A 23,402-nucleotide genomic window follows, 5' to 3' on the forward strand; every position below is an offset into this window, starting at 1 on the left:
TGTGTACACTCAGGCCCTAGCTCAGACTGTAGCAGAGGCTACAGGGCTCAGGCCCAGCTGGGGTCTGCCCTGGCCTGATCAGGCATCCATTCATTAGACAGGCTGAAGAGGGGCTCAATGGGTGCAGGAAGCAGGGCCAGGATGGGGCTCTGCTTCACAAGGGAGATAAGCCAGAACAGCTTAGGCCTGGAGAGAGCAGGATGCACCAGCTTCAAGGCCCTAGTGCTCACCTCTGGCACCCTCACCGACACTGGGACAAACATCCCCAACCAATGACAGGCCTCAGCACCATAGGGTAAAATATACAGATGTATTTATATTATCAAAAGCCCCCAAAGTGGGGAAGGGGCAGCAGGTGGCCTGGACCCTCCTAGCCAGTCAGACTGGAAGGGTGGTTCAAGTACCCAAAGTCCAGCTTTCAGCTCTGTATAAGTTTTTCCAGAGCTCCTTCCGCACTTGGCTGAGTGCTCCTTCAGAGCACCCACTTTCAGCTGCTTGGGAGTCTGGGGCAAGGGGCCAGGCTCCCTTCCAGCAGGGCCCCAGAGACTTTCCTGGATGGTGCTCTCTGGAGCTCTGGTTTCTGCTTAGCTTCTCCAACTTACAAACTCAGGGCAGGTGACCCTGAGCAAGCCAGGCCAGGAGGGTGGTGCACCTGGAGAGCTAGGAGGCGCCCCTCCCTGGGCAGATCCTGCTGCCCCCCTCCCCCAGCCCCTTGAGCCGGGAAGCCCAGTCTGCGGTCAGGATGTGTGATGTGGGGGGTATGGCTTCCTCGTGCGCCCCCTGCTGGCTCACGCCAGGTGTGCAGGGCACAAGGGTGTCTGAACTGGCAGGCTTCCTGGTGACAGCGGCGACATCGCAGAGCCATGCTGGCTCCAGTGCTCAGACATGGCGGAAGAGCTGTAGAGAGTACAGAAGTGCGGATGATGTAAGTCCTTGGTGATGGGCAGAAGGGCCAGCCAGCACTACAGCGGCTGTAGAAGCCTCAGTAGCCAGGGTCTCCAGGGCCAGGCAAGGGGGTGCTCTGTAAACCTACTGAGGCTGGAGGGAGGGGCAGGAGGGCACTCAGAATGAGTAGTGGGGTGAAAGCAGGCATCCAGCCAGGTCCCAGCCCTGCCCCCAGGGACGATGAGCCACTCACAGAAAGAGGATCTGAGGTGAAGGCCGCCACACTACGGCGCATTTCGTTTTCACTGCCACGCAGGGGGATCAGTGATACGCTGCCCAGCCGGACCTCGGGGACTGCCCGGGACACACGCGAAGGCTCTGAGGGCCACACCAGGCCATCATGCTGGGGAGCAGGTAAAAAGGAGGCTCTGGAACCTAGGCCACATCTCATTCTCCCCACTCAGTTCCAGATCCACCCCATCCTGCCCAGAAAAGCCTCAGGCTATGATCTGAGGTGACACCCTCAGCTTTGATCCTCGACTCTCTGAGAAGCAGCTGTTAGCAGAAGATGACTGCATCCCCTGCAAAACCCAGCCAATTATGTTACTCAACCACTGCCATCTCCACAAAGCTCTCCAGGAATGCAGCTCGGAGAAAAACATTCCTCCAAGAGGAACTGGTCTGCATCTCTTCTTACAAGGGATCATGACATACAGAATTCACTGTTTCCATCTACACCTTGACTACTAGGAAGCTAGGGACCAAAAGAATTCAGTCCAGAGCCCCTTCTTTTTTTTTGTCTTCCTTTCCCCCCCCAATCCCCACCCCTTTTTGGTCTTCCTTCTAAACAATTCTGAGCTTTCACATAAACATTTTTGTACTAACTTCTCTGCTTTAAGTCAAAGCTCCCTCTGCCTGGGAGCCATGGCCCTCCTGGAGAACTCACCCATGCCAAGACCCAGGCCCATGACACTCTCCTTACTGCATCCCCTCCCATTCCATGTCACCAGACCCACCAGGTCCATGGGCTTCCCTCTGTCACCACAGCACTGATGGTGTTAGGATACAACAACACTGAGTGTTTTCCTTCTTCAGTAGGTGTGCCTCAAGGGCAGGGCTCTGGCTCCTCTGTCCCTAGCATGCTTGTCTCCAGGCTGGACCACAATGGGCACTATGAAGGGCTTACGAATACATAAATGAAGGAAAAGTAACTGGGAATCTCCTGGAAGCAATGGCTGGCTTGAATCCTGAGAAGCAAATGTTGCCATTGTCCACAGTGGAATCTCTTTAAGACTCTGTTCCCGCCCCTGAACTGGGTACCTGCACAAAAAAGAAGGTGGCAAACCACTCCCGGAGCTCCATCTGTGTGTCACAGCACAGGTACCTGCAGAGAGGGCACAGATCTGGTCACGGCAAAGAGTCTGGCTAAAGGGGTAACACTGCCCATCTCCCCACCCAGAATTGCTAGCAGGGCACAAAGCTGGGCAGTGAGGAGAGACCCAATGATTTTGAATGGGGCCTGTGCTCACCACTGCTGTTTCTCATGTTTCTCCGTCTCATGCACCACTGTGAAGCCCCAGCTGTAAAGGAGGGGAGGAGGGAATGGGTCAGGTGATAGCTTACATAGGTTCCTAGGAAAGAGCCCAGAAACCCAGGCCTGAGCTGAACAGAACCAGGGCCTTCTCACAAGTGGAGCATACATTGTCGCCTCTTCTGCCCTGGTCCCCTATCCCCACACAGGCCTGGTCTAAGGATGTAGCTCAGTGATAGAGTCCTTGCTTAGCATGTCTGAGGCACCACAGAATGAGAAACAGAACAAAAACTACTAACTCCCACCTACCCTGGCTTGCCTTAGCTGCAGGGACAGGCACAGCCAGGAGATATCTAGTGACGCCAATGTCTACCAGCAAGAACAGCACAGGCAACTTTTCAACTTACTAAAGTACATGATCATCCTTGGAAAGAGGTGGCCCATTACTGTCCTCCAGCTTATAGGTAGGGCCCTGATGCACAGCAAGGCACTGGAGAAACTGACAGAATCCTAATCAACACCAGCAGTTCTCAGCCACAAGTGAGCATCTGAGTTCTTTGGACAGCTTGTTATATAACAAAAGCCTAAGAGTCAGGAGGCCCAGGGCAGCACCTGAGAAGTTCTGTTTCTGCTACTAAGGGGACAACTTCCGAGTCACTGCACTGACCCCTATCAAGTTCGAGGCCCTGGCTGTGCTGCCCCTTTAGTTGTGGGGCCCAGAGGTCCTTGCAGTTGGCCTGTCTCCCAAGTCCAGGCTCACCAGGTAGGTGGCCGAAGTTTCTTCTTCACACCCAGGTAGACTTTCAGGCTCTTGACGGGCCACTCCTTCTCTGGCCGGTGACTCTACGGGGAGGGAGGGGAGATGAGAGGTCTCTGTTGGTCTGGTGGATACAGGGGTACTCTCCTGCCTTGGCACCTCCCACTCTGCTCCCCAGCCCCTCTGTGCCCCAGCAGGGGGCTTCTCTTCCTGACAAAGCTCTCCCTGCTCACAGTCCAGCATGACCAACCCCCACCCCTAGGCCCCACCTCTCCCTGAAGCAGCATCAGACAGTCAACCCTTAGTCCCCACACAGAGGTCCCGGCCTGGACAACCAGGGTGATAAACCCCAGCTCAGCTCTGCTGCCCTGCAAACTGAGACCAGACTGATAGCATTGGCCCAAATCGGATGGGAGAACTCGGTATGATCCTGCACAGTTGAGCATCTCCATGGGCTGCTATGTCCACATTCCTCTCAGTCACTCATCCTTTGCCCCTCCCCAGACCCACAGAAGCCACAGGGTTGACCGTGTGAACAGAAGGGTCAGCCATCATTAGCTCCATCAGAGGCTAATGACTCAAGCTGAAGCTGAATGGCTGTTCAGTAGACCAGAGGAAGAACTTCCTAATGGTCTAGGACAGGAAGCAAGAGACTTATGTACAGGGGATGGGGACCACATCACTGCTGTGCTCGCCTGGCCCCCACCTCTGCACATGAGTCTGGTCTTTGGCAGAGGGATGGGAGCAATGATTCAAGGAAGAGGCTGGCTGGAGGTCAAGCTAAGGAGCCTTCCTCCTGCTTTGGGGACCATGTGCTTGGAGCCCTCTCCTTACCAGGCACACTCTTGGAACCAGCAGGATGGATGGCAGGGGAGAGGGATCCCCTTACCACTGAAACTGGGGATCCAAGACCCAGCCACCTCTGCCTTGCTTCCCACATGGCTCCCAGCTGCCCCCAGGCACAGCTCCTCAGCAGGAGCAGAGAGGACTCAGGATGGCCAGGGACTGCAGTTCGGGGTTTTCCTGTGATATCACACAAGGACAGACTGCGTAGGTCCTGGAACTGTGTGCTACCACAGGGAACAGTTTTGGGTGGGGGAGTTATTAGGGGACCTGTGATGACCTAGGACCTGATGGAGGAGGACCTGACCTAATAAGGTGACCCAAGAAGGCCTGGAATATGCTGGGCTACAGGTGTGAGGTAAACAGCTACAGGCAAGGAGAAAGCTGAGCAGGAGGAAGGTACTGAGGCTGCAAATAAGGATATACAGGAGAAGCATGGTGTAGGGAACACAGCAAAGAAGATGAAGACACCTGCCCACGTTCAGACACAAGCAGGGCCTGGAGCTCTAGGAGACATGGCGGGGCGGGGGGTGAGAGACTACGACTAGCTGTGCTGGAGATTAACAAGGAGGTGGAAACAACATGAGGCTTAGGCATGGTGGTGGAAGGATGTAGGTGTCACAAGGCTGCAGGGGTGGAAGGCATGACGCTGAGAAAGAAAACCAGCTGTTGGTCTGGAAGAAGTCAGGTTGAATGGGAGGGAGAAGGACGTAGAAATAAAGTGAATCAGGGAGGAAGGCCTATTGGTATGACAGTAAGACAGTCCCAGGTGGGCCAAGAATCATGACCTATAAACCACAGCCTGATTTGTCTGCAGTTGCCCTAATTTCAAATATTCTGTCTTGTGGCCCTTAGACCAATAAATGAAGCTGGGCGCCGGTGGCTCATGCCTCTAATCCTAGCTACTCAGAAGGCTGAGATCGAAGGATCGCAGTTGAAAGCCAGCCCAGGCAGTAACATCCTTGAGACTCTTATCTCCAATTAACCACCAGAAAACTGGAAGTGGTGCTGTGGCTCAAGTGGTAAAACACTAGTCCTGAGCGGAAGAGCTCAAGGACAGTGCCCAGGCTCAGAGTTCAAGCCCTACAACTGACAAAAACAAAAACCAGCAAATGCCAGAATTACCAACACTTTAGTGGCAAGCCATACATGCTCAGGGCTGTGCCAGGCCAGAGGCACGGCTGCCACTGGGTGAGGAGAGTTCAGCCCATTTGTGATGAGCCACCTTCCTGAGGCTCCTAAACTTCCAGGAACACAAAATTCTGATGGGGTTCAATCTAGTCAGTGACTTGGCCTTGGGCCAGGTACTCAAAGCCTGTTTTCTCATCCATGTAGGGGGTAATATCCTCTCCTGAAGGCAGAAGTGTGGGTTACCTGTCAGCTCATAAAGGGCCGGGCACTGAGCCTGGTTAAACATCATCTCTGTGCCCCTTTTCTAACTCTCCACCTTCTCCCATTTCCATGAGCCTCAGCCACCCTGTCTCCCTTCTGCCCACCTTAAGGGTCTTACAAAGGGGCTGACAAAATAGGGAGCTAACATCTCAGAACCACGCTGGGCTGGCTGGAGTGACGGGTAGATGCAGAAGGGAGAGTGTGATCACAGGTGTAACAGAGAGAAGCAGGGATATTCCTGGAAGCCCAAGCTGCATGAACAGAGGTATAACATGAGAAGGTGGTGAGGGCCCTGCTCCATCTTCTCTGCTTCCTCCACGATGGCCAAGCCTGTCCAGATCCTCAGGAGACACAAGGGGCAGAAAGCATCTGAAGATTGACAGGGCAGCTATGGGAGCTTAGGCTGGATGACTGGGCTTGGAACTATGTCCTCTGCTGCTTGTGATCTGTGGCCCTCCAGGCACGGCTGGGATGCACGGAGCAGACACAAGTACTCACTGGGGAGTCAAGGCAGCTGAGTAGGCACTCCCACCTCAGACAGGCAATGTCCCACAGCCCCTCTCATCCATATAGCCCTTTAGAGTCAGGCAGTGGCAGGGACAATCTGAGAGCCCTGTGATTCTAGGGTAGAAATAGGGCAGCTGTGCTGGAAACAAATAATAGTCAAAGCCCAGCTCAGACCCTGGGGTCTCTGTTACTGGCTTCATAACTTCTTCCCTGAGTCCAGTGGAAAATTTTAGCATCATAGTGATTTGGGGCTGTGGTTTAAAGAAAGGAATTTGGGTTGGAGTTAAGGAAGAAGAGTGCAGCTCAGGTCATGAGCTCCAGGGTAGGGACCAGTACCTGCTGACAAGAGGGCAGGGAACCATGCCTGGAGAAAGCTGGGAGCCATGGCTATGTTCCCATGCTCCCATCTGGTTTGCTTGGCCCCCAGGAGGTATAAGGGAAAGCAGCTGGCGGTCAACCCACAGCTACTCACGGTCTCAGGGGCCCCGCTCCATGGCCTCTGGCTCTGTTTGATAGAGGATCAGGGTTATGGAAGGCATCATCCCAGGGCTAGAGCCAGGATGGTGCATGCAGGGGTGTGTAGGGGACAGTGCGTGTATGTACAGAAGGTGGAGGGTGCTGAGGAGTCTGCGTGGGAGAACCCAGCATGTGGAAAGAGGGTAGGAGGTGGGCTAAGTGGGCTTCGACCTGGGAAGTGGCCAAGCAAGTTGCCACATCTATCACTATGGAACGTGTTTATGTGAGTGATGTGACAAGCCACCGGCACAGGTAAACAGAGTGGGTATGTGTGATCGGATGACATTCAGATACCAGACTTACAAGGGCTACTGTAGGGCATACTGGAGTGGCCCCCAGGACCATAGTAGGAAGGTCCCTGGGAGTCCACAGCTCTTCCCCACCATAGAGGTATCTCGCTTACCCGGACTTCCTTGTAGAGCCGCAGGCAGCTGCTGTTGAGGATGAAGTAGCGATCATGGAAGCCGCCTGAGGGCAGCCCCAGACCCAGGAGGCTGCGGTCCTCACGGAACTTCATCATGCCATGCTTGGTGTCGCCCACACGGCTGGCTGGGGGAGGACTGCAGTGGGCACGGGCTGTACCATTCCCCCTCCGATGGACCCAGGTACTTGGGGACTAGGTCTCTCCCTGTTACCGGTCTCCCCGGAGACCTCTCCACCAGGAGCCTTGTACCTGAGCTCCCCTCATGGTGCTCCAGCTATGGATGGAGGGGACCCACCTGGCCTGTGCCCCTGGAGATGCCACCTACCTAGGTACAGCAGCATGGCCTCCATGGACTGGTGCTTCTTCACCACCAAGTGGCTGTCTGTGCCCAGCCCATGCAGGATGGGCAGCACCTTCTCCGAAAAATGCAGGGGCCGCTCTGGGGAGAAGCCAGAACCACTGTCACTGAGATCGTACATCCTAACACTACCAAGGGTCAGTTCATGGACGCCTATCACCTACACATTGATCGTTCATCCTAATGCCACTTAACACCCAACACATCACCAGGATGACCACCTTTCCCACAACCGAGTGTCTGGATTGGCACAACTGGATCGGCACATGTGACCAATGCCATGTCCACGATCATTTCCCATAGGTCCCCCATCAGGGACCCTGCTACTGACCAGGATGCTCCTGCCAGAAACACTCCCTGCTTCTCACTGCTCTTTCCTTCTCCACTGCCCGACCCTGTCTGGACTTCCCCTAGTCTCCTAACTAGGACCTCCGAAGGGGCCTTCGGCATGGGCCATCACTTCTCCTGAGTACCAGGTGGCCTTGCACCTACCTCAGTCCTATCAGGTGCCATCTCAGCTCCATGGAGGGGCTCTGACCGCGTTGGCTCATATGGCTATAGTTGTCCATTTCTCAGTATCATTGTAAGATGATTAATGTCTCCAGCCCTTACCAGACTGACCCCCATGAGGACAGGGACAGTACATCTGGCTCCTCAGTACAGTGCCTGGCACTCAACAAGTAACAGTGGCCCATCCTGATCCTAAGATAGCCTTTCACCTCCACTGATGTCAGGACTACCCTTCACAATAAAAGGCCTTCATCATTCCCATCATCCCCCTTCACCACCACAAGATCTCTATACTGGCATGACAGCTTTCCTAGCTTACACCACAGCTACCCTGCCTGCATGATCATCACTTACCAACCCCTTTAGCACCAGGAATGGTGTCACCTGCAATCCCATTGTCAAATTCAGTATCATCCTCTCTGCAAGTAACATCACTCATTGAAACCTGAGAAAGCACAGTCACACTGGACCACCTACCCCCTTCCCTGTCTCTTCTATAGTCACACCACACATAGCACCGCAATTCCTGCCAGCAACCTGTCACCACCATTACAGAGACCACAATTTCATCAGTGTGGTGGCAACAGGTCTCATCCAAGCCTCTTTTCATCACCCTGGAGGGAAGGACAGACTAGGACCACAGTCTAGGCAAGATAGGCTGCCCTACATCCTGCACCAGTCCTGGTGGCCACTTACCTGCTTCCTCCTTCTCATTGACCTCAAAACAAGTCCAATAGTCCTTCTCCTTGATGCCCACATTTCGGCGGTCCAGGATCTCCAGGGTAAGCTCTTCTGCTGTCATAGATGCAGGTATCTGTGGAGACCAAGGAGAAGCTCAACCAGTCCTGGTCTTGGCCCCTGCTCTGCCACAAACCTGCTATGTGAGTCAAGACCCAGAACTACCCCTGTCAGCTCCCTCTTGAGTTCTGTGATGTAGAGGGTTCTGATTGTCGGGAGAAGACAGGCCCAGCAATGTCCTTGGGCTAGAAGCCTGGTTGCTCTGACTACCTAGGCCTGCCACTGTCCCAGTTAACTCTACAGGCCCCTTGCCTTCTGGGTCCCCAGCCCTGACCTTGACATGCTGCTCAGTCTCTGCCTTCTTCTCCTCCAGGTACACTGTGCAGATGAAGTCACCAGCATGCTGTGGGGAGACAGGGCTCAGCAAGAGGTCTATAGGCAAGTGAAGGCTGCCAGCCCAAGACCCACCCAAGCATCCACCTGAGTCCCGCTGGCAGTGCCAGCCACTCGCATCTTCACAATGGCAGTGACCTCTTCCCGCTGCTTCCTCAGCTCCTCTTCATCCACCTGAGAAAGGGTTAGGGGCAGGGACAGGGATGGTCATTGCCATCTGAGAGACACAGCCCTGCCCTCCCCTGACTACTGGCTGGCACGCACACTGAACACCACCACATAGTGGCTAATGAGGTCTTCCACCACCCGGCCGGCCTTGTAGTCCTGTCCATCTGTCTGGAAGAGCGTGGGCCCAAACACAATGGCCAGGTTGTGCGTGGTCATCTGGTTTGTGTCTGAGAAGCATTGGACACTGGAGAGGGGAGAGAGGCTGTAAGGAATCCAGCCCAGAGCTTCCCTAAGCCATCTTTCCGATGTCTAATGGGTGACAAAGCATGAAGCCAAGGAAAGTCCTGGTCAGAGTAAGCAAGGGAAGGAGGGGCCATGGCTTTGGTCCTGGTAAGGAGTAGGCTGAAAAGCGATGATACAATGGCCATGATTAGGGCTGATCGCAAACATGGCTCAATCCTAAGACCTATCTGATTCACAGGGGAAGGCAGTCAGCCAAGATGGGAGACGTCTTCTCCACCCCATACCCACTGAGATCTCACACCAGTATGATTCCTCACCAGTACAGGTGACTGATAAGGGCCTTCACAGTAGCACGGTTGACAGGGGGCAGATGCACCAGGAGCTCTTGGTACCTGGATACCTTCTCCTCCTCATCCTCTATCTCTGGGGGAGGAGATATAGATCTGATCAGAAACCCATCACACCTCCTTGCCCCACACTCCAAGCAGCTCTGCCTCTCAAGCTAGGCAGCTACTGGGCCCTTCAAATCACAGCAGGCCAGGTGCTCAGCAAAGATTACGGGGAAAGAAAAGGACAAAGGGAGGAAGCGGAGGGGGCCGGGGCATGCCTGGTCCAAAAGCATGACAAGGGACTGGGAGGCAGTCTTGAGGTAGCACAGACAAGGCTGGTCATGGGCTGCAGGAGCCACCTGAGGCCTCCAGCCAGGCTAAGCGCTGGGCACGAGTGAAGAGCCCATCCGGCAGGTCACGCAGGAAGCGTTTGAGTGCAGAGGAGACATCGTCCACGTGCTGCTCGCCCTCCTTGAGGTGCACAGAGCGTGCATCCTGCCGCAGGCTCTCCAGCAGCCTCTGCGTCTTGGATGTCTGCCCACACTTGCGGTAGATGCCCTCGGAGGTGAGGCCTGGGGAGGAGCCATGCAGATACTTTCAGAGGGATCCTGGGCACTGGAGACTATGTGTGAGAGGGGCATGGCCTGGGCCCTAGGGAGTGGGGCTCACCGCATTGGGTGATGTAGTCCACACAGCGGTACACAATCACAGGAATGTCTGAGTCCCCCAGCTGCTGCTCCGACAACGTGTCCCCCAAGCTGGCTGCTGCTTTCTGGATGGCCCCCAGCCAACCCATGAAGTCCAACCGCCGTTCCCCCTGGATATACAGCGTCCTGTGCCAAAAATAGTCACTGTCCCACCTCTGTCTTCTGTCCCCCGTGTCCCATCTCTCCCTAGGTGTGTCAGACTGCCCCCAGACTTCTCAGAGGTGGGCAGGGAGACTGTTGCTCACCTCCTTCGCTCCACCAGCACCAGCACCTGGTTCTCGTTGTCCCCTTGGACCGCTGTGGAGGAGTCAGTCAAGGTGAGGCCCAAGTCTTGTTCATAATCTCCAGCCTGCTCCCTCCTGAAAGTCTGAACTTACCCTTGGGATCCACCCTCCAATCTGAGTGTGACCCCAAAGGCAGAGAGGATATGAGAGGGCAGGCTGGCTCCTTTCAGCCAGGCAGGAATAGAGTTCAAATTTCTAGGCAGGGTCTGGGGGATAGGGGGCCAGGATAGGGTCCCCTGGAGTCTGGGGCCACGTACAAAGCTCCTGCAATCTCCGGAGCTGCAATGGCTCTTCGCAGGGCCCTTCTGGGAAGACTGCATGGAGCTCAGAGCCGGTCAAAGCAAACCAGCCCTCCTGAGTCCGCTGGAGACTCAGGCCAGCTTTGTATGGTAGACGCCCAAGCCGCTCAAAATCCTGAGCCAGCAGGTCCTCAGCCAGGGGAGGCACGAATGCCTGGTAGGGAAGAAGGCCAGAGAAGAACCTATTAACCAATAGCATAGCCTGCCCCCAGCACCCCCAGCTCCTCAGCTTGCAGATGAGGCCCGCTCAGCTGCTTCCCTTCACAGCCTCAGAGGTGCCCTCTTCTGCTGCCCAGATACCAGCTAAGATGCCCCTTCTCTGCCCCCCTACCCCAGAGCCAAGGCATTCTGGCCTTCTGCAGAAACACTGACTAGACTAGTACAATCTAGCCTCCAGCCACCTTGGGGCCCCCATCTGAACAGCCAAGATCAAGGTGGGCTCATCTGAATCTTAGGATCTAAGCATTGATTCCTAGGAGGTATAGATAACTCAGCAGTGGACAAGTAGGTGATAGAGACCCAGGAGACCCAGAAGACACTGGGCTCTACCCTCTTAGGCTCTGTAACCTCCCTGCCTGTCCCCTTTAGAGATGAGCTACTCTTGGGAGCAGCTGTCTACCCGAGTCACTGCCACTCACAACTGAACACAGATGGACATCTATGGGTGCCAGGTCTCCTGACCTCTGCCCACCCTGAGAGCTGCAATCTATTTCAGGCACTTGACATAAGAGACCTGTCCTGTGTTTGTCACCCTCAATCCAATTCCTGCTCCATCAGAAATGAGGAAACTAAAGTTCATGGGACCAGCCAGGAGGTCCCACCTTGCCTTGATCAGATATCCACCCAGCTAACCCGCGTCTACCTACCTTAGCAATGCACTTGACCCATTCATGAGCCAGCTCCGCACTCTCCAGCCCAAACAGGTATAGCCGTTCCCCCTCTGTGTATACCTCAAAGGTGTGTTCAAAGCTGCAAATATATAAGCCAGGGCTCACCAACCTTGCCCAGCCCTGTCCCCACTCCCCCACCAAGTAGCATTTCCCGCCCCTTCCCCCTTGCCATTGTCAATGTCTTTCCCCTCTCTCCCCTCAGAGGTGTCACAAAGCCTTGTTGGGGAGCCTCCGAAGAGCTGGGTTAACACTTGTATAGTCCCAGTTTGCTGTGTGACTCCAGGGAGGTTTTGTCCTCCTCTGGGCCGGCTTCTCTTGTGTCCCTAGTCAGAGGCTGGACGTCATAGCACCAGAAGACTGTGAGTCTAGCCAGGGGTACTCACCCATGGCTGTCAGGAGGGGGCACTGCCAGGCATACAATCTCGCTGGCCCGAATCTCCCCATTTGGGGTCACAGCTCGTTCATGTTCATAGTAGCTCAGGACCCCATCGCTTAGGACACACCAGCGTCGGCTGAACTCTGGGGAGAAGTTGGGCAGGGGAGCCATGAGGGACCCGCTCCCCCCCCCCAAAAAAAACACTCTGCATCCTCCCTGGGCCCTCCTGATCCACATCCTCTTCATTCTAACTCACAAGTATCGTTCAACCTCTCTTCAGCCCAACCACACCTGCCCAGTTCACGTCTCATCCTCTCTTACATACCTCTGCAGCGGCTTCTTCCAAGAGTGATCTACTCAAAATCAGTCTTGATTGTTCCGAAGCTCAAACCCAATCATGGCTGCTCCTTGTCCTTAGTAGAGTCTGCGCCTTTAGCCTGGCCATCAAGGCCCAGGTCTGCCCCTGCCCACACTACCCCTCTACCTAAATGCCACTTGAAGCCTCTGTGCCCATACTCCTCTGCCAGAAGCACCCTCTACTCTGTACCCATACCTTCCACAATGGCTTTCAGGAAGGAAGGAGACCTCATAAAAGAAGTAGAAAGGGGAATGTGGCCCAGAAAAGGTAACAGAAAGAACTGAACATCAAGGCCATGCAACTTCACAGTGGCTCAGAGCTTCCTGGCCACCAAGGCAAAAAGAATGACTCACGCTGTTACATAAATGACATAGTCAGGCGGAGGGAGGTAGACCAGGGAAGTGAGGTGGTGAGCAGCATAGAGTTGCAAAGAACTATCTTTGGGAAATGAAGGGATTCATCCTGGGGGCCCTGCATGCAGGAGGGGCTGAGGCATCCCCAGAGCAGGCTCTGGCTGAAATCTACCCTCTGAGGGCAATGCATTACTCAGCCTGTCCTCAAGGACATGCTCCTTTCAAAAGTGTCATCTATGCTTCTTCACTTTGCTGACATGTATCAAGTGCCTATTGAGTGCTGGCTATTTCCCAAGCTCTGGGGCTACAGGAGTGCCCCAGACATACACACTGAGAGACAGCTGAGCCGGGTGAAGGGACACAGTCTGTAATCTCAACTACTTGGGCAGCTGAGACAGGAGGAGCCCAGGAGTTCAAAGACAACCTGGGCATCACATTGAGACCTCATCTTAAACCAACAACAAAAACAGGACTAAAGTCAGATGAGTGGCGGATGGGAGGCCAGGAAGTAGGACTGGAGGATTTGTAGGACAGAGTTATACTATCTGGACATGGTGTTTGGGAGTGATATCTCTTCAGAAGTCCATTTACATGGACACCTGACTGCAGTGACCACAATGGAGACATTTTGGAAAAGCACTAGGGCAGAAGAAATGGCAAATGCAGAGGTTCTAGTGGAGGGGATCTGCCATGTCTATGAATCAGCAAGATGGTAACAGAGCTGGGGTAGAGTGAGCAAGGGAAGAGGATCTTTTGGTAAGGGGGTGAGGTGGTGGAGTACCCTAGGATCTTGGGGGACAAGGTTAAGGACAGCAGGCTGTATCGGAGTTGGGGAGTGAATAAAAGGCAAGAGATCAGACAGGGATGGAGTTTCATATTTAGTCCTTAAACTTCCGACCATCCATAGGCTCCAAATGACAGCTGCCCAGTCGAGGGCCCTAACCAACCGGGGCTCAATGCAGGTTTCTTCGGTCACTACAAGACTCCAACAGTGGAGTACTCTGCAGTATCATGCCCATCCCACTCCCATTAACCCATTTATTAAGCACCTAGTATATACCAAATTCTTTATCCAGAAGTCCTTCAGGTGAGTACACTAGAGTCTCGCTTGGCACCAGTCCACCAGCCCAGCCAGCTCTAGCTTCTTGGCCTTGCAGCCAGGCTATAATACCATGGACCAGGATGGGGAGGGGTGTGGCACCTACCTTCCCGGGCCCGACGGTCATGCAGAAGCTTGATGGCAGAAGCAGTCTTGTAGAGGAAGCCACTGTGGCTTACAGTTGGCAGGACCACTGAGTAATGCTTTTCCAGAGGCTTCAGCGAGTCCAGCCGAGGGACCTCTTCAGAGCAGGGGAAAGAATGGTTGGTCAAGCTGGCTACCTAGAAAGGTGTCCCTATCTTATCCTTCCAGAGCACCTAGGTTCTTATTGAAGCTCCAGCCCTGGCTCTTGAGTAACTGATCAGCATCCAGGCTCCCATTCCCACCTCCTGGTGTTTGCACAAACTATTTCTCCATTTTTGCCCAACTAGGGGAAGTCTACTCTACTCCCAAGGCCAGCTCCATTTCCTCTCCTCCCAGCAGCCTTCTTGGTGCCCAGCCCACCCAGAGCTCCCTGTTGGAGGCACAAAGCCAGGCACACTGGAATGAGGGGCTTTGGGCCAACTGAACAACAGTCCCTAGAGAGAGGTTTGTCTGAGACAGCACAAAGCTCAACAAAGCAGCCCAGCTCCCGCTTTGCTCCTAGTGGTCAGCACTGGGACATCCTGCCTCCAGAGCTCAATCTAACTGGGTGGTCTCTTATGCCTCCTGGACACCTGGGCTCTCTCCAGTCCACCACACCCCACCCATCATGGCCTCAAGCCCAGAGCCCCAGCCACTGAGCTCCACCCTCCATCCCAGGATGTGGCCCCAGAGGCCAGACCTAGGCCATAACCAGCACCACTCCCCCCCCCCCAAACCTCCTCTCTTCTCACTCACCCTGGGTTCTAGCCCAGGTCTGTGTTGAGCTCCACCCAGAGAGAGCTGTGTAGTCACATGAAAAAATGAACCACCAGAATATACAACAACACAGACCCATTGCATATGCATAAATCCCCAGAGCCTCAACATCTCCAGGACAAGAAAACTGCCCAGAGCAGTTCCAAGGTACACAGCATCTCAAACAGAGACACTACCCCAAGAGAGTAACACTGCAAGCCAGAAAGGGGCACCCAGATACACAAGGGGTCACAGGGACATAGACACAAAGCATCACTCACACACAGCACAAGCAGATCCTGACAAAAACCCAGACCCATCCTAAGCTGCACACTGTTGCCCTAGGATTCCCCAAGAACTTGCAGCTGGGGAGTGAGCTATAACCCAAGCCTGACAGGGCAATATACAGCGCCTCCCCCCTACCAGTATCCCACTGTCTACCCCTCCAAGCCCAACCCCATCAGCAAGACCCTCAACCCCTGAGGGAGATAGTCCCACTAGCCACTCACCCATGGTCTGGTTGTTCCGTAGGAATTCCATCTGTAGCGTCTGTCCGGCCTGCTCAGCAAGAGCCAGGGGCGTAGGGGCCTCTGGGTCCCCTGAGAAGCAGCTAACCCCAGCCCCACAGCCCAGGAGGGCCTGGGTCTCAGCCAGATCTGTGGTGGTCACTGCAGCACACAGGGCCTGAAGGAGGGGGAATGGTCAGCCCAAGTAGAGAGTGGGGGGGGGGGTCAGTAGGAATGGAGGCACATGCGAGAAAGAGAAAGGAGTCACTCAAGTCTAGGTGGCCCATCCTCAGATAGAAAGTAAACACAGTGGAATAAAGACAGAAGAGGAGAAAGGCCAAGGAAGGGAGGGTGCGGGGAAACCCACTAGCAGGGGTCCCAAAGGCCCAGGCCTCACCCTGTGGCAGCTCTGGGACACACAGCCGCCGGTCAGCCTGCAAGCCCCTGGAGTATCTCAGGCCTCTTCTGCCTTGTGGCAGGGAGGAGGGGGCCTTTGTAGCTAATTCCTCCCACATTTGAATTCCTCACCGCCTGCCCAGCCCTCCCGACCAATGGGAGCCACCGCCCTCCTGGCTCCAAGGCCAGACTGGGCTGGGCTGGGAGCAGGACGCCTGGGTCCCTGGGAGGTGGAGGCCTGGCTCCCACTGGGCTCTTAGAGCTGGACTGAGCCTGCTCAGAGGAGGCTGTTTGGAGGAGGGGCCGAGGGCCAAGCATAGGTCACAAATGGCATCCCTTGCCTTGCAGCAAGCGGCCTCCCTCTCAGGCCCAGTAAGATCAGGCCCAAGACTTGGCTTCCAGCCTGTCAGAGCCTGGGGCCCACATGGGGCTTCATCTTGAGTGGGGTGTGGATAGGGGTGGGTCGGAGTGCTCCAGCTGTTTTTCATGAGCCTGACAGGAAATAGCATCCCCATCAAGCTCACTCCTTTTGGCAGGATTTAGAAGGAACAGGATGGGGTGCGGGAGACAGAGGGATCAAGAGGGAGGCAAGCAATTGCTGGCTCCTCCTTGCATTGTCCTGACTTCCCTTAGGCAGGCTCTGCTGACCCTCTGGGCCTCAGTTTCCCCATATGCCAACTTATTGCTGGGTTGAGATAGAGGAAAGGGGCTGTAGGAAGAAAGAAACCTGACGGGGTAGGGATAAGGGGAGGGTTCAAGGTCCCAAGAAATAGTGTTCTGACCTTGTCTAGCTCCTCCTGGTTGCCGAAGAGCGGGTGGTAGCGGCGGTACTTGCCCTCCCTGTACTTGGCCTCCAGATGGTGTCGCCGGGCACTGGGGCTGCTGCTGGGCTGCAGAGCCTCGCTGGGAGGCACATTGGCTGCCCAGAAGTGGTTTCCAGCACCATTGCCCAGCTGTAAGAAGAGCTGTGGGTGTGGGCAAGAGTTCAAATGGGCAGCTGACTACAGAGGGTTCTGACATGGTCAGGTAAGGGGCTTGCCAAGCCAAGCCACTGCTCACTTTTCTGTGGCCTACTAGGGGCCATGGTGCCCCCTCACCCTGCTCTGGGATCTAAGCCTAGGTCCTCAGCTCAGTGACAAGAACAAGAGACAGTCTGACAGGTGGAAGCCTCAGCCTGGAGCCTGGTCCCTTGGGGCTTTGTTATTGCCCTACCCAGTTCCACATCTGGAACTCTGCATTCCTGAAGCTGTCAAGGCAAGGGATCTATCTATCCCATCAGCCAAAGGGGTGGGCAGGACTTTGGGAAGCACTCCTGTTTCTCACATTCCTCTGGACAAGTGGGGACATAGAGGAGTGCAGACATGCGGCATCTGGGGATCCAGTTCCATTTTTCCTATGCTCATTATTCATTCCACTGCCATTTCCTGGGCTCCCCACTCCTCTCTGTTACATCCAATGTTCTCTGCTGGAATTACGGCAGAGAACAAAGCTAGGCATCCCTGCCACACCCATGATTCACTCTAGGGCTTCAACAAGTTATTTTCTCTCCCAGGAACTCAATGCCTACATCAGTATATATAAAGGGTATTGTAATTCTAACTCACAAAATTGGAAGTCAACCAATGAACAAATCTGAAGTCCTTAGCACTTAACATGCCCAACAGAGCAGAGATGTAGAAGTGACATCTAAATTGCTCTGGAATTCCCAGCTTATTTGGGCACAGTGAAATCCAAGTACACAGGTGTAAGTGTGCGTGCATGTGTTGTGTGCCCTCAAACTGTGCATCTTGCACCCACAGTGCATGTGAGAGCCTCTGAGAGATAGACACTCTGAGGCCCAGGTCAGCCAGGAAGTGAGATGGGAAAGTGCTGGAATGGTAAATAAGGACTTGCTGGGTAATTTGTCCAGGGCCTTAGTTTCCACATCTGTGCAATGGAATACAAGTTGAACTAGATCAGGGTTCAGCAAATTCTCTAAAAGATCAAATAGTCCAGAGATTAGGCTTTTCAGCCGTACACAGTCTCTGTTGCATATCTTCTTCCTTTTTTTTTTTTTACAACTTTTTAAAACTATATAAACATTCTTAGCTCATTGGCCACTTTACTGACTTTGCCAAAGGCTGGCCTTTCCAAAATCCCCACCCACTAGATTAGCGCAGTTCCAAAGCGATCAATGAGATGGGAAGGGAATGACATCCCCAGGCTGTGGCTGAGAAGGGTGAACCTCACACATCAAAGGCAAGTATGGCAGATGGGGTGGGGAAGTGTCCCCACCTCGATGAGTGTTTCTGTCCACACCTTCCTGTCCATCTTCAGGCTCCGTACCTTGGAGACTCCAGCACCCAGGCCACGGTGCTCCCCTGTAGATGAAGTCCAGCCTTGGTCATCTGGGCCCTGCTCATCCACCCCCAGTGTCCATCCAGGGCCCACAAGCAGGCTTCAGAAGCTAAAGCTTGTAGTCCTAGCCCAGCTTTGGAATCTGGTCACATGCCCCTCCTCCCTACACCAGAGTACAGAAGCCTGCAATCCTCACCTGGACTCCCTGTAGCCACACTGGGCCCCTGCAGGCCACTTTCCACTTATCCCGCCAGCTGAATGCTTAGAGATGCAAATCCCATCATGATAAATCCCTGCTTCACATGTCTGGCTGCTCCCCAGAACTAGATGTAAATTCCCCCTTCCCTCCAACCCCACCTTCTTGCCTGGATTCTTTCCCAGCTCCCCACGGTGGCACCTTCTTCTAGGTCTCAGCTGACATGCCACCCTCTCAGAGAGGGTTTCCCAAACAATACAGTCCTTTTCTAGCACTTGGCAGTCCTAATACTTCAATTGGTTCCTGTGTTTTTTTTTGGCCTTTCCAAGTAGACTACCAAACTGCCTGCAGGAACCTGACTACTTGCTTGAGGCTGCCCTTGGCACCTAGAACAGGTTCTGGCACACAGTAAGTGACTAAGAAATCTTGGTGGAATGAAAGGTGAGGGGAGTGATTGGAGCCTTAGGGAATGAAGCACTGCTTGGCTACAGGTCATGAGAGGCAAAAAAAAAAAACTGTGGGTACAAAGTGCCTAGTACTACCTAGCTACAGCCTGGGAGACCTGATGTGGGACCCCATGTCCCCTCTGGTCAGTCTCCTGCCTACGAAGCTAATGCCTTCATTATCTAGTCCCAGCAAGGTTGTCATTTTCTTGCACCCAGACTCATAGCCCAGACTCACATCTGCCCTAGATATCCCACGGGTCCTCCCTCAAGCTCAGTCACTTCTCCAGACCTGTCCTTACTTCTGGATTCACACTCAAGGGAATCCCATCTATGGCTATCCAAAGCCACCACCTGGGCACTGTCAGCTCTCTTGAGAGGCCAGCCCCTACACAAAGCACAGGCCTGCCACAAGCTAGAGCTTCATAACTCAGAGTGAAGAAACCTTGGGCTCCACCCTCTTTCGTTCCCTTGCACTGGTTTCCAACCTCAGCTTCTGCCCACCAGGCAGGGCCTGGCCTATAACACGGACCATGTCCTTGGGGCCCTTGCCTCCCATCCCTTCTGGAGAAAACACCAGTTCCACCTTCACTCTGCAGAGCCTGGCTCAGCCCAAGTGCCCCATGGAGGAGACACAAAAAGGCCCAGGCTTGAGTCCTGCCCATTTACATGCCAAGTACCATCTTCCCCTCTGTGTCTCCAAGATCCCCACTTGCAATGTAAGCATACAGCCCTGCCTTGCAATGTAAGGCTGAAAGTCAATCCTAGCAAGAATGGCTTGGCACTCAGAAACAACATCAGAACTGTGGCTCCAGTCCTGCCTGACAGACAGGTCACCTGCCATCAATCAGCTAGCCCCATCCACCTCTGCCTGGTGCCCATCGCATGCACACACACCTGCACAGCGCTTGCAGATGACGACACAGAGGTTGATGGAGGCCCAGTCAGGCTGGGCAGCCCCGCAGTCAGCACAGAACCTGTTAGGGGCCGCAGTCCAGATGCGCTCGGCCACCTCCGAGGTCGACAGGGCCTCAGCAATGGCTCCCTGCATGGCCTCCAGCCACTGCTCTTTTTCTAGCTCTGAGTCAGCTGAGAAGCTGGGGACATAGGAATAGGGAGACCAGTGAGAAAGGGCTTGGAAGGACTTGGGAGATGATAGAAGGCAAGCATAGCATAAAGTGGGGAGACAAGATCGGGGAGATCTGAGTCAGAAGGAAGAGCATTGGTGGGTATGGTGGAGATGGCAAGCATCGACACAGAAAGGATACCATACACCTGAGGCACACGGGTTGGAGAAGCCAGGGGAATGGAGAGAAATGATGCTGAGACCAGACAGGTAAGTGTTAAGCCAGGAGAAGTAGAAGAGTGTTCTACACACAGGCAACAGCATTTGCAAAGGGACAAGCTGGTACAGTGCCTTCCCAGAACCTCTGCTGATTGGAATTAAGAGGCTAGAAGATGGACAGGAACAACCCTGTGACAGGCAGGAGGGCAGAGTGCACCCCAAGGACAAAGACCAACCTGTCAATGTCTACGTGGAAAGGAAGGGAGGATATGGAGGTGTCTCTCACCCTTATCCTCAACCTGCTTCCTACCCAGCCCCAACTGTGACTCTAACCCACCAAGAGCTTCAACAACTCAACACACAGATACCTGGAGCCCTGTCACTTGTCTGCTGCTCTTCAGGGTAAGAAGACCTGGCTGGGCAATGAAGAGATGATTATCTCCCTCCACTTTCTCCAAAAGAGACCCCTATGGCTAGTTTCCTACTGCCACCACTACCTCTAAGCACCACATGTATGCTCAAGAGGCTGCACCACCCTGCTGTGGTCAAGGAAAGTACTGCTGCTAGAGGTCCAGTGCGTGAGCACCAAGTACCTTATGAGAAGGGCTGAAGCTGGGTGCTGGTGGCTCACACCTGTAACCCTAGCTGCTCAGGAGGCTGAGATCTGAGGATCATGGTTCAAAGCCATCCCAAGCAGGAAAGCCTGTGATACTCTTATCTCCAATTAACCACCAGAAAACAGTAAGTGGCGCTGTGGCTCAAATGGTAGAGTGCTCACCTTGAGCTGAAGAGCTCAGGGATAGTGCCCAGGCCCAGAGTTCAAGCCCTACAACTGACAAAAAAAAAGAGAGAGAGAGAGAGGAGCTGAAGACACCTCACTCTCTACCAGAATGTCAAACTATAGTTGCTAGTGTTCAAAACAAGCACAAGCCCACTTCGACCAACCACAGTAAAGAAGCCCTTTATGCCAACCCCATCAGAACCATTAAGGCTGATGGCAGTCGCCAACCAGGGCAATGGGGGCAACCTCAGAATCATACAGAGGGAAGCTGAGTGCTGGTGGCTCTTGAGTGTAATCCTAGATAGAGGCATCAGGAGGCTGAGAGCTAAAAGATCTCGATTCAATGCCAGTCCGAGCAGGAAAGTCCATGAGACTCTTATCTCCAATTAATCTCCCCAAAACTGGAAGTGGCACTATGGCTTAAAGTGGTAGAGTACCAGCTTCGAACAAAAAAAGCTCAGTGACAGCACCTGAGTTCAAGCTCCATGACTGACCAAAAAAAAAAAAAGGCCTCTGTGATCAGTGTGGGCAGAGTGAAAGGCTCAGAAAAGCGAGTGCCAGGGCCAGGGTCCGCAGGACTCTGCCAAGAGGGCAAGGGGCAAGACAGGAGAGCCACAGGCACTGGGAGCTCACAGGGGCGGGGACAGGCCACACAGGACTGAGAGGAGGCAGGGATTCCCAGGGCAAGGGGTCACAGAGGTGATGCCCACCGATACATCAGACAGGCAGGCCTAGAGCTCCAGCAGGTCCTGCTGGACAGCCAGCTGGGCTCAGGGCTGGTAGAATTAGGCTGGTGTTATAAAGCAAGGCTGAGAAGAGGGAGACCCAAAATAGAAGGAGGAGGGGCTTCCCCTGTTATGCAAAAAGAAAGTGCTGGGAAAGAGGGAGGAAGCCATTGAGCCAAGGGGAGGAGACTCACCTGAAGATGCGGTAGGGTGTGGTGAGGTCAAAGCTACGCCGGTCGACTTCCTTCACATTGCCCACGCTCATGTCAATGAAGGTGATGCCGATGCCCAGGTGGTATTCCTGACAGGTGGGAGAAGGGTCAAACACAAGGTTTTAGCATAGGCTTATAACCCAGAAGTGGGGATAAAAAGGAATATAGTACCAAGGGACTAGCAACATCGTAGGAGGGAGCTTAGGGAGTGCTAGGGAGTTGGAGTAGGGCAAAAAGCTGGGCTCAGGGTTGTGAGCAATATGGGAGTCCAGGCAAGGATGGAGGACAGTGGTAAGATGAGAACCAGAGGTAGGAGGGGGTCCAAGAGCAGGACTCAGTGCAGGGAAGGCAAATAGGGAAAGCACAGCATCAAGGCGTGAAGCAGGTGTGAAGTAGGAAGGGGGCTCAGTAGGTGGGTACGGGGCAGGCAGACGGATCAGGGTGAGTGGGCATGGGGCAAGGAGAAGAACTAGTAGGCAGACAAGGGGCAGGGTAGTTTCAGTGACCTGGTCAAACCCTTCGCACCTCCAGATTCTTATAGAGCTGTACTTTGTCCCCGACCACAGCCACATACAGCTTGTTCTTAAAGCCTCGAAGCTCCAGACTGCCAGCTCTGTCAGGCTGATCGGAGCCTTGCACTCCCAAGGGATAAGCACTAGACAGCCGGGCACGGGCATGCTGCTCAGCCACTGCCTGCTGCAGAGCCTGCATCCATTCCTTCCGCTCAGCTGCAGAAGGGCAAAGGTTACACTTGAGCTTGAGCTGGCCAGGGCCACCCCCCAACACCTCTACCAGAAAGCCCACCCAGATGGCTTGTCACTCTGCTATATCTCCAACCTAGATTAGCTCCGTTTGTGCCACTTACTCTAAGCAAGTCACTGTACCTGCTGAAGTCTGTTTCCCTGTGCATGGGGACCGATGGCTCTGGGGTCAGGTACTGTGTGTATCAGAGCCAGCCATAGAGGTTTCTCTTCCTTCTCCCACCCACAAAGGGGCACTGCTTCCCCAGTTGGGGGACCAGGTGGGCCTTGTGTCTCTTCTCTACATCTGGCAAGACTTGCAGTCTCTTCTATACACACTCCCCCTTCCTCCACCTCCCCCCCACATACACAACACAACCCCAGAACTCCCCACCATCACTCTCTGCCCGGAAGGCAAAGGTCCGGTTGTTGGTAATCACTTCAAACTTCAAGTCCCCAATAGCAGCCACCCGGGAGATGCAGGCTACTGGGATAAAGCGCTTAGAGTAGGCATCCTGGGGAAAAGAGACAAGGGGTGTATTTCAGGCAGTGTGGGTGGGAACCCCCATTCCCCTGGCCTTAGCTAAAATGCAAGCCGCAGGCCTGCCTGCTGCAGGTGGCCAACATGACCTTGAGCTCACCCAGCCCACTGCCCTCAGCTCTGCTGAGAATCAGCTAGGACCAAGTGCTGGAGAACGGCCTAGGCTCAGGCAGGAGCAAGGAAAGGTTAAGTCAGGGACGACTGGCCGATTGGCAGCCTTACCTTATTACTGTCAAAGTATCGCAGGTGCTCAGCGTCCAGCCTCACCCATCGCTTCTGATAGATATATGATCTGGACAGGCAGAGGAACAGAGGAGCAAAGAACTGGGGCTCAGAAGACGGGTTTCTACATTATCCCCAGCCTCCCCCGCCCCCCTAGAAACCCGCAAATTTAGGATCAG

The 23,402-nt window shown here is 54.2% G+C and overlaps 1 protein-coding gene across 3 annotated transcripts in view; it reads right to left on the reverse strand.

Moving 5' to 3' along the window:
* Positions 1-296: 296 nt before the first annotated feature.
* The window catches only part of Arap1 (ArfGAP with RhoGAP domain, ankyrin repeat and PH domain 1), a 32,330-nt gene continuing 9,224 nt past the window's right edge, over positions 297-23,402 (reverse strand). For 2 of the 3 annotated variants that reach the window (XM_013014092.1, XM_013014091.1), the window contains 28 exons: positions 23,224-23,293; positions 22,855-22,975; positions 22,246-22,448; positions 21,703-21,809; positions 19,615-19,814; positions 18,016-18,101; positions 16,524-16,706; positions 15,349-15,523; positions 14,067-14,201; positions 12,158-12,293; positions 11,751-11,853; positions 10,843-11,038; positions 10,547-10,598; positions 10,264-10,427; positions 9,954-10,166; positions 9,583-9,688; positions 9,119-9,266; positions 8,942-9,028; positions 8,796-8,864; positions 8,420-8,537; positions 7,181-7,294; positions 6,835-6,980; positions 6,388-6,420; positions 3,177-3,259; positions 2,415-2,465; positions 2,206-2,269; positions 1,139-1,288; positions 297-897 (listed from right to left, as the gene is read on the reverse strand). In XM_013014092.1, the coding sequence (XP_012869546.1) occupies positions 880-897; positions 1,139-1,288; positions 2,206-2,269; positions 2,415-2,465; positions 3,177-3,259; positions 6,388-6,420; positions 6,835-6,980; positions 7,181-7,294; positions 8,420-8,537; positions 8,796-8,864; positions 8,942-9,028; positions 9,119-9,266; positions 9,583-9,688; positions 9,954-10,166; positions 10,264-10,427; positions 10,547-10,598; positions 10,843-11,038; positions 11,751-11,853; positions 12,158-12,293; positions 14,067-14,201; positions 15,349-15,523; positions 16,524-16,706; positions 18,016-18,101; positions 19,615-19,814; positions 21,703-21,809; positions 22,246-22,448; positions 22,855-22,975; positions 23,224-23,293 (3,331 nt within the window). In that variant the 3' untranslated portion in view covers positions 297-879. Of the gene's footprint in view, positions 898-1,138; positions 1,289-2,205; positions 2,270-2,414; positions 2,466-3,176; positions 3,260-6,387; positions 6,421-6,834; positions 6,981-7,180; positions 7,295-8,419; positions 8,538-8,795; positions 8,865-8,941; positions 9,029-9,118; positions 9,267-9,582; positions 9,689-9,953; positions 10,167-10,263; positions 10,428-10,546; positions 10,599-10,842; positions 11,039-11,750; positions 11,854-12,157; positions 12,294-14,066; positions 14,202-15,348; positions 15,524-16,523; positions 16,707-18,015; positions 18,102-19,614; positions 19,815-21,702; positions 21,810-22,245; positions 22,449-22,854; positions 22,976-23,223; positions 23,294-23,402 lie in introns of those variants that run through there. The other variant, XM_013014093.1, reaches the window with a different exon arrangement.

The sequence above is a fragment of the Dipodomys ordii genome, unplaced genomic scaffold, assembly GCF_000151885.1.
Source record: "Dipodomys ordii isolate 6190 unplaced genomic scaffold, Dord_2.0 Scaffold22, whole genome shotgun sequence".
NCBI classification, from domain to species: domain Eukaryota; kingdom Metazoa; phylum Chordata; class Mammalia; order Rodentia; family Heteromyidae; genus Dipodomys; species Dipodomys ordii.